We start from the raw sequence: 12233 nt of genomic DNA, 5'->3' as shown, positions 1-12233 counted from the left end.
TATAATAATATAATATACTGCCCGGTAATGTCACTGATGTAACAATATAATATACTGCCCGGTAATGTCACTGATGATGTAACAATATAATAATATAATATACTGCCCGATAATGTCACTGATGATGTAACAATATAATATACTGCCCGATAATGTCACTGATGATGTAACAATATAACAATATAATATACTGCCCGGTAATGTCATTGATGATGTAACAATATAATAATATAATATACTGCCCGGTAATGTCACTGATGTAACAGTATAATAATATAATATACTGCCCGGTAATATCACTGATGATGTAACAATATAATAATATAATATACTGCCCGGTAATGTCACTGATGTAACAATATAATAATATAATATACTGCCCGGTAATGTCATTGATGATGTAACAATATAATAATATAATATACTGCCCGGTAATGTCACTGATGTAACAATATAATAATATAATATACTGCCCGGTAATGTCATTGATGATGTAACAATATAATAATATAATATACTGCCCGGTAATGTCACTGATGTAACAATATAATATACTGCCCTGTAATGTCATTGATGATGTAACAATATAATAATATAATATACTGCCCGGTAATGTCACTGATGTAACAATATAATATACTGCCCTGTAATGTCATTGATGATGTAACAATATAATAATATAATATACTGCCCGGTAATGTCACTGATGTAACAATATAATAATATAATATACTGCCCGGTAATGTCACTGATGATGTAACAATATAATAATATAATATACTGCCCGGTAATATCACTGATGATGTAACAATATAATAATATAATATACTGCCCGGTAATGTCACTGAAGATGTAACAATATAATAATATAATATACTGCCCGGTAATGTCACTGATGTAACAGTATAATAATATAATATACTGCCCTGTAATGTCACTGATGTAACAATATAATAATATAATATACTGCCCGGTAATGTCATTGATGATGTAACAATATAATAATATAATATACTGCCCGGTAATGTCACTGATGTAACAATATAATATACTGCCCGGTAATGTCACTGATGTAACAATATAATAATATAATATACTGCCCGGTAATGTCACTGATGATGTAACAATATAATAATATAATATACTGCCCGGTAATGTCACTGATGATGTAACAATATAATAATATAATATACTGCCCGGTAATGTCACTGATGTAACAATATAAAAATATAATATACTGCCCGGTAATATCACTGATGATGTAACAATATAATAATATAATATACTGCCCGGTAATGTCACTGATGATGTAACAATATAATAATATAATATACTGCCCGGTAATGTCACTGATGATGTAACAATATAATAATATAATATACTGCCCGGTAATGTCACTGATGATGTAACAATATAATAATATAATATACTGCCCGGTAATGTCACTGATGATGTAACAATATAATAATATAATATACTGCCCGGTAATGTCACTGATGATGTAACAATATAATAATATAATATACTGCCCGGTAATGTCACTGATGATGTAACAATATAATAATATAATATACTGCCCGATAATGTCACTGATGATGTAACAATATAATAATATAATATACTGCCCGGTAATGTCACTGATGATGTAACAATATAATAATATAATATACTGCCCGATAATGTCACTGATGATGTAACAATATAATAATATAATATACTGCCCGATAATGTCACTGATGATGTAACAATATAATAATATAATATACTGCCCGGTAATGTCACTGATGTAACAATATAATAATATAATATACTGCCCGGTAATGTCACTGATGTAACAATATAATAATATAATATACTGCCCGGTAATGTCACTGATGATGTAAAAATATAATAATATAATATACTGCCCGGTAATGTCACTGAAGATGTAACAATATAATAATATAATATACTGCCTTGTAATGTCACTGATGTAACAATATAATAATATAATATACTGCCCGGTAATGTCACTGATGTAACAATATAATAATATAATATACTGCCCGGTAATGTCACTGATGATGTAACAATATAATAATATAATATACTGCCCGGTAATGTCACTGATGATGTAACAATATAATATACTGCCCGATAATGTCACTGATGATGTAACAATATAATAATATAATATACTGCCCGATAATGTCACTGATGATGTAACAATATAATATACTGCCCGATAATGTCACTGATGATGTAATAATATAATATACTGCCCGGTAATGTCACTGATGTAACAATATAATAATATAATATACTGCCCGGTAATGTCACTGATGTAACAATATAATAATATAATATACTGCCCGGTAATGTCACTGATGTAACAATATAATAATATAATATACTGCCCGGTAATGTCACTGATGATGTAACAATATAATAATATAATATACTGCCCGGTAATGTCACTGATGATGTAACAATATAATAATATAATATACTGCCCGGTAATGTCACTGATGATGTAACAATATAATACTATAATATGCTGCCCGGTAATGTCACTGATGATGTAACAATATAATAATATAATATACTGCCCGGTAATGTCACTGATGATGTAACAATATAATAATATAATATACTGCCCGGTAATGTCACTGATGATGTAACAATATAATAATATAATATACTGCCCGGTAATGTCACTGATGATGTAACAATATAATAATATAATATACTGCCCGGTAATGTCACTGATGATGTAACAATATAATAATATAATATACTGCCCGGTAATGTCACTGATGTAACAATATAGTAATATAATATACTGCCCTGTAATGTCACTGATGATGTAACAATATAATAATATAATATACTGCCCGGTAATGTCACTGATGATGTAACAATATAATAATATAATATACTGCCCGGTAATGTCACTGATGATGTAACAATATAATAATATAATATACTGCCCGGTAATGTCACTGATGATGTAACAATATAATATACTGCCCGGTAATGTCACTGATGATGTAACAATATAATAATATAATATACTGCCCGGTAATGTCACTGATGATGTAACAATATAATAATATAATATACTGCCCGGTAATGTCACTGATGATGTAATAATATAATAATATAATATACTGCCCGGTAATGTCACTGATGATGTAACAATATAATAATATAATATACTGCCCGGTAATGTCACTGATGATGTAACAATATAATAATATAATATACTGCCCGGTAATGTCACTGATGATGTAATAATATAGTAATATAATATACTGCCCTGTAATGTCACTGATGATGTAACAATATAATAATATAATATACTGCCCGGTAATGTCACTGATGATGTAACAATATAATAATATAATATACTGCCCGGTAATGTCACTGATGATGTAACAATATAATAATATAATATACTGCCCGATAATGTCACTGATGTAACAATATAATAATATAATATACTGCCCGGTAATATCACTGATGATGTAACAATATAATAATATAATATACTGCCCGGTAATGTCACTGATGATGTAACAATATAATAATATAATATACTGCCCGGTAATGTCACTGATGATGTAACAATATAATAATATAATATACTGCCCGGTAATGTCACTGATGATGTAACAATATAATAATATAATATACTGCCCGGTAATGTCACTGATGATGTAACAATATAATAATATAATATACTGCCCGGTAATGTCACTGATGATGATGTAACAATATAATAATATAATATACTGCCCGGTAATGTCACTGATGTAACAATATAATAATATAATATACTGCCCGGTAATATCACTGATGATGTAACAATATAATAATATAATATACTGCCCGGTAATGTCACTGATGATGTAACAATATAATAATATAATATACTGCCCGGTAATGTCACTGATGATGTAACAATATAATAATATAATATACTGCCCGGTAATGTCACTGATGATGTAACAATATAATAATATAATATACTGCCCGGTAATGTCACTGATGATGTAACAATATAATAATATAATATACTGCCCGGTAATGTCACTGATGATGATGTAACAATATAATAATATAATATACTGCCCGGTAATGTCACTGATGTAACAATATAATAATATAATATACTGCCCGGTAATGTCACTGATGATGTAACAATATAATAATATAATATACTGCCCGGTAATGTCACTGATGATGTAACAATATAATATACTGCCCGATAATGTCACTGATGATGTAACAATATAATAATATAATATACTGCCCGATAATGTCACTGATGATGTAACAATATAATAATATAATATACTGCCCGGTAATGTCACTGATGTAACAATATAATAATATAATATACTGCCCGGTAATGTCACTGATGTAACAATATAATAATATAATATACTGCCCGGTAATGTCACTGATGTAACAATATAATAATATAATATACTGCCCGGTAATGTCACTGATGATGTAACAATATAATAATATAATATACTGCCCGGTAATGTCACTGATGATGTAACAATATAATAATATAATATACTGCCCGGTAATGTCACTGATGATGTAACAATATAATACTATAATATGCTGCCCGGTAATGTCACTGATGATGTAACAATATAATAATATAATATACTGCCCGGTAATGTCACTGATGATGTAACAATATAATAATATAATATACTGCCCGGTAATATCACTGATGATGTAACAATATAATAATATAATATACTGCCCGGTAATGTCACTGATGTAACAATATAATAATATAATATACTGCCCGGTAATGTCACTGATGTAACAATACAATAATATACTTCCCTGTAATGTCACTGATGATGTAACAATATAATAATATAATATACTGCCCGGTAATGTCACTGATGATGTAACAATATAATACTATAATATGCTGCCCGGTAATGTCACTGATGATGTAACAATATAATAATATAATATACTGCCCGGTAATGTCACTGATGATGTAACAATATAATAATATAATATACTGCCCGGTAATGTCACTGATGATGTAACAATATAATAATATAATATACTGCCCGGTAATATCACTGATGATGTAACAATATAATAATATAATATACTGCCCGGTAATGTCACTGATGTAACAATATAATAATATAATATACTGCCCGGTAATGTCACTGATGTAACAATACAATAATATACTTCCCTGTAATGTCACTGATGATGTAACAATATAATAATATAATATACTGCCCGGTAATGTCACTGATGTAACAATACAATAATATACTTCCCTGTAATGTCACTGATGATGTAACAATATAATAATATAATATACTGCCCGGTAATGTCACTGATGATGTAACAATATAATAATATAATATACTGCCCGGTAATGTCACTGATGATGTAACAATATAATAATATAATATACTGCCCGGTAATGTCACTGATGTAACAATATAATAATATAATATACTGCCCGGTAATGTCACTGATGATGTAACAATATAATAATATAATATACTGCCCGGTAATGTCACTGATGTAACAGTATAATAATATAATATACTGCCCTGTAATGTCACTGATGTAACAATATAATAATATAATATACTGCCCGGTAATGTCATTGATGATGTAACAATATAATAATATAATATACTGCCCGGTAATGTCACTGATGATGTAACAATATAATAATATAATATACTGCCCGGTAATGTCACGGATGATGTAACAATATAATAATATAATATACTGCCCGGTAATGTCATTGATGATGTAACAATATAATAATATAATATACTGCCCGGTAATGTCACTGATGTAACAGTATAATAATATAATATACTGCCCTGTAATGTCACTGATGTAACAATATAATAATATAATATACTGCCCGGTAATGTCATTGATGATGTAACAATATAATAATATAATATACTGCCCGGTAATGTCACTGATGTAACAATATAATATACTGCCCTGTAATGTCATTGATGATGTAACAATATAATAATATAATATACTGCCCGGTAATGTCACTGATGTAACAATATAATAATATAATATACTGCCCGGTAATGTCACTGATGATGTAACAATATAATAATATAATATACTGCCCGGTAATGTCATTGATGATGTAACAATATAATAATATAATATACTGCCCGGTAATGTCACTGATGTAACAATATAATAATATAATATACTGCCCGGTAATGTCATTGATGATGTAACAATATAATAATATAATATACTGCCCGGTAATGTCACTGATGTAACAATATAATAATATAATATACTGCCCGGTAATGTCACTGATGATGTAACAATATAATAATATAATATACTGCCCGGTAATGTCACTGATGATGTAACAATATAATAATATAATATACTGCCCGGTAATGTCACTGATGATGTAACAATATAATAATATAATATACTGCCCGGTAATGTCACTGATGTAACAATATAATAATATAATATACTGCCCGGTAATGTCACTGAAGATGTAACAAATAACAATATAATAATATAATATACTGCCCGGTAATGTCACTAATGATGTAACAATATAATAATATAATATACTGCCCGGTAATGTCACTGATGATGTAACAATATAATAATATAATATACTGCCCGGTAATGTCACTGAAGATGTAACAAATAACAATATAATAATATAATATACTGCCCGGTAATGTCACTAATGATGTAACAATATAATAATATAATATACTGCCCGGTAATGTCACTGATGTAACAATATAATAATATAATATACTGCCCGGTAATGTCTCTGATGATGTAACAATATAATAATATAATATACTGCCCGGTAATGTCTCTGATGATGTAACAATATAATAATATAATATACTGCCCGGTAATGTCACTGATGATGTAAAAATATAATAATATAATATACTGCCCGGTAATGTCACTGATGATGTAACAATATAATAATATAATATACTGCCCGGTAATGTCACCGATGATGTAACAATATAATAATATAATATACTGCCCGGTAATGTCACTGATGATGTAACAATATAATAATATAATATACTGCCCGGTAATGTCACTGATGATGTAACAATATAATAATATAATATACTGCCCGGTAATGTCACTGATGTAACAATATAATAATATAATATACTGCCCGGTAATGTCATTGATGATGTAACAATGTAATAATATAATATACTGCCCGGTAATGTCACTGATGATGTAACAATATAATAATATAATATACTGCCCTGTAATGTCACTGATGATGTAACAATATAATAATATAATATACTGCCCGGTAATGTCACTGATGATGATGTAACAATATAATAATATAATATACTGCCCTGTAATGTCACTGATGATGTAACAATATAATAATATAATATACTGCCCGGTAATGTCACTGATGATGTAACAATATAATAATATAATATACTGCCCAGTAATGTCACTGATGATGTAACAACATAATATACTGCCCGGTAATGTCACTGATGATGTAACAATATAATAATATAATATACTGCCCGGTAATGTCACTGATGATGTAACAATATAATAATATAATATACTGCCCGGTAATGTCACTGATGTAACAATATAATAATATAATATACTGCCCGGTAATGTCACTGATGTAACAATATAATAATATAATATATTGCCCGGTAATGTCACTGATGTAACAATATAATAATATAATATACTGCCCGGTAATGTCTCTGATGATGTAATAATATAATATACTGCCCGGTAATGTCACTGATGATGTAACAATATAATAATATAATATACTGCCCGGTAATCTCACTGATGATGTAACAATATAATAATATAATATACTGCCCGGTAATGTCACTGATGTAACAATATAATAATATAATATACTGCCCGGTAATGTCACTGATGATGTAACAATATAATAATATAATATACTGCCCGGTAATGTCACTGATGTAACAATATAATAATATAATATACTGCCCGGTAATGTCACTGATGTAACAATATAATAATATAATATACTGCCCGGTAATGTCACTGATGTAACAATATAATAATATAATATACTGCCCGGTAATGTCACTGATGATGTAACAATATAATAATATAATATACTGCCCGGTAATGTCACTGATGATGTAACAATATAATAATATAATATACTGCCCGGTAATGTCACTGATGATGTAACAATATAATAATGTAATATACTGCCCGGTAATGTCACTGAAGATGTAACAATATAATAATATAATATACTGCCCGGTAATGTCACTGATGATGTAACAATATAATAATATAATATACTGCCCGGTAATGTCACTGATGATGTAACAATATAATAATATAATATACTGCCCGGTAATGTCACTGATGATGTAACAATATAATATACTGCCCGGTAATGTCACTGATGATGTAAAAATATAATAATATAATATACTGCCCGGTAATGTCACTGATGATGTAAAAATATAATAATATAATATACTGCCCGGTAATGTCACCGATGATGTAACAATATAATAATATAATATACTGCCCGGTAATGTCACCGATGATGTAACAATATAATAATATAATATACTGCCCGGTAATGTCACTGATGTAACAATATAATAATATAATATACTGCCCGGTAATGTCACTGATGATGTAACAATATAATAATATAATATACTGCCCGGTAATGTCACTGATGATGTAACAATATAATAATATAATATACTGCCCGGTAATGTCACTGATGATGTAACAATATAATAATATAATATACTGCCCGGTAATGTCACTGATGATGTAACAATATAATAATATAATATACTGCCCGGTAATGTCACTGATGTAACAATATAATAATATAATATACTGCCCGGTAATGTCACTGATGATGTAACAATATAATAATATAATATACTGCCCGGTAATGTCACTGATGATGTAACAATATAATATACTGCCCGGTAATGTCACTGATGTAACAATATAATAATATAATATACTGCCCGGTAATGTCACTGATGTAACAATATAATAATATAATATACTGCCCGGTAATGTCACTGATGATGATGTAACAATATAATAATATAATATACTGCCCGGTAATGTCACTGATGATGTAACAATATAATAATATAATATACTGCCCGGTAATATCACTGATGATGTAACAATATAATATACAGCCCGGTAATGTCACTGATGTAACAATATAATAATATAATATACTGCCCGGTAATGTCACTGATGTAACAATATAATAATATAATATACTGCCCGGTAATGTCACTGATGTAACAATATAATAATATAATATACTGCCCGGTAATGTCACTGATGATGTAACAATATAATATACTGCCCGGTAATGTCACTGATGTAACAATATAATAATATAATATACTGCCCGGTAATGTCACTGATGTAACAATATAATAATATAATATACTGCCCGGTAATGTCACTGATGATGATGTAACAATATAATAATATAATATACTGCCCGGTAATGTCACTGATGATGTAACAATATAATAATATAATATACTGCCCGGTAATATCACTGATGATGTAACAATATAATATACAGCCCGGTAATGTCACTGATGTAACAATATAATAATATAATATACTGCCCGGTAATGTCACTGATGATGTAACAATATAATAATATAATATACTGCCCGGTAATATCACTGATGATGTAACAATATAATATACAGCCCGGTAATGTCACTGATGTAACAATATAATAATATAATATACTGCCCGGTAATGTCACTGATGATGTAACAATATAATAATATAATATACTGCCCGGTAATGTCACTGATGTAACAATATAATAATATAATATACTGCCCGGTAATGTCACTGATGATGTAACAATATAATAATATAATATACTGCCCGGTAATGTCACTGATGTAACAATATAATAATATAATATACTGCCCGGTAATGTCACTGATGTAACAATATAATAATATAATATACTGCCCGGTAATGTCACTGATGATGTAACAATATAATAATATAATATACTGCCCGGTAATGTCACTGATGATGTAACAACATAATAATATAATATACTGCCCGGTAATGTCACTGATGATGTAACAATATAATAATACAATATACTGCCCGGTAATGTCACTGATGTAACAATATAATAATATAATATACTGCCCGGTAATGTCACTGATGATGTAACAATATAATAATATAATATACTGCCCGGTAATGTCATTGATGATGTAACAATATAATAATATAATATACTGCCCGGTAATGTCACTGATGATGTAACAGTATAATAATATAATATACTGCCCGGTAATGTCACTGATGATGTAACAATATAATAATATAATATACTGCCCGGTAATGTCACTGATGATGTAACAATATAATAATATAATATACTGCCCGGTAATGTCACTGATGATGTAACAGTATAATAATATAATATACTGCCCGGTAATGTCACTGATGATGTAACAATATAATAATATAATATACTGCCCGGTAATGTCACTGATGATGTAACAATATAATAATATAATATACTGCCCGGTAATGTCACTGATGTAACAATATAATAATATAATATACTGCCCGGTAATGTCACTGATGATGTAACAATATAATAATATAATATACTGCCCGGTAATGTCACTGATGATGTAACAATATAATAATATAATATACTGCCCGGTAATGTCACTGATGATGTAACAATATAATAATATAATATACTGCCCGGTAATGTCACTGATGATGTAACAATATAATAATATAATATACTGCCCGGTAATGTCACTGATGATGTAACAATATAATAATGTAATATACTGCCCGGTAATGTCACTGAAGATGTAACAATATAATAATATAATATACTGCCCGGTAATGTCACTGATGATGTAACAATATAATAATATAATATACTGCCCGGTAATGTCATTGATGATGTAACAATATAATAATATAATATACTGCCCGGTAATGTCACTGATGATGTAACAATATAATAATATAATATACTGCCCGGTAATGTCACTGATGTAATAATATAATATACAGCCCGGTAATGTCACTGATGTAACAATATAATAATATAATATACTGCCCGGTAATGTCACTGATGATGTAACAATATAATAATATAATATACTGCCCGGTAATGTCACTGATGATGTAACAATATAATAATATAATATACTGCCCGGTAATGTCACTGATGATGTAACAATATAATAATATAATATACTGCCCGGTAATGTCATTGATGATGTAACAATATAATAATATAATATACTGCCCGGTAATGTCACTGATGATGTAACAATATAATAATATAATATACTGCCCGGTAATGTCACTGATGATGTAACAATATAATAATGTAATATACTGCCCGGTAATGTCACTGAAGATGTAACAATATAATAATATAATATACTGCCCGGTAATGTCAGTGATGATGTAACAATATAATAATATAATATACTGCCCTGTAATGTCACTGATGATGTAACAATATAATGTTCTGTAATGAGCGTCATACAGAGATATATGATGTGTTACATTGTGTCTATAATGTGTCACTCAGTATAATGACGTGGAATATAATATTGTGTAACCTGTAATATCCTATAACCTGATATAAAGACGTGTAATATATATTATTATAATGCCAATAATTCCCTGGCGCTCTACATGTGAGTATATACTGTATATACCATGTACTGTGACCTCCTCTATTCCTGCATTGTAATATGACGTCCTGTGATCTGATCCTCCGTGTCCGGCAGGATCTCTGGTAATGGATCGAATTCTCCCAGGAGATCAAACAAACGCAGAGACAAGAGGACGTCGGGGGCGTCCAGGTCAGTGTCGGGGTGTGGGGGCACCGGCCGTGTAATGACCCCATAGGGCGACGTGATTCTCCGCACTTGGGGCAACTTCTGTATTCGCCCATTGATCTTTCTTGTGTCTTTCAGCTACGAATTCAGAGTAATCGACCAAGAAGATGAAACCTCCGCAGCTCCGGGAAGGTAATTCTGAATGATCAGAGTGACGTAGACTCGTTGCAAGCTATTACTCCCTGTTATCTGCCACTCACGCTGGATAAAAGCTCTTGGCTGTAAAGTTCTCCAGTGGGATGAATG

The 12233-nt window shown here is 30.0% G+C and overlaps 1 protein-coding gene across 9 annotated transcripts in view; it reads left to right on the top strand.

Moving 5' to 3' along the window:
• Positions 1-12233, top strand: part of SYNE3 (spectrin repeat containing nuclear envelope family member 3) — a 106463-nt gene that overhangs the window by 64782 nt on the left and 29448 nt on the right. For all 9 annotated transcript variants that reach the window (XM_073638347.1, XM_073638339.1, XM_073638346.1 and 6 more), the window contains 2 exons: positions 11877-11951; positions 12066-12119. In XM_073638347.1, coding sequence (XP_073494448.1) covers positions 11877-11951; positions 12066-12119 — 129 coding nt within the window. The remainder of the gene's footprint in view (positions 1-11876; positions 11952-12065; positions 12120-12233) is intronic.

Source organism: Phyllobates terribilis, unplaced genomic scaffold (genome assembly GCF_046119375.1).
Source record: "Phyllobates terribilis strain yellow unplaced genomic scaffold, ASM4611937v1 Scaffold_7__3_contigs__length_470593459, whole genome shotgun sequence".
Taxonomy (NCBI): Eukaryota; Metazoa; Chordata; class Amphibia; order Anura; family Dendrobatidae; genus Phyllobates; species Phyllobates terribilis.
This window is presented reverse-complemented; position numbering and strand designations above follow the sequence as displayed.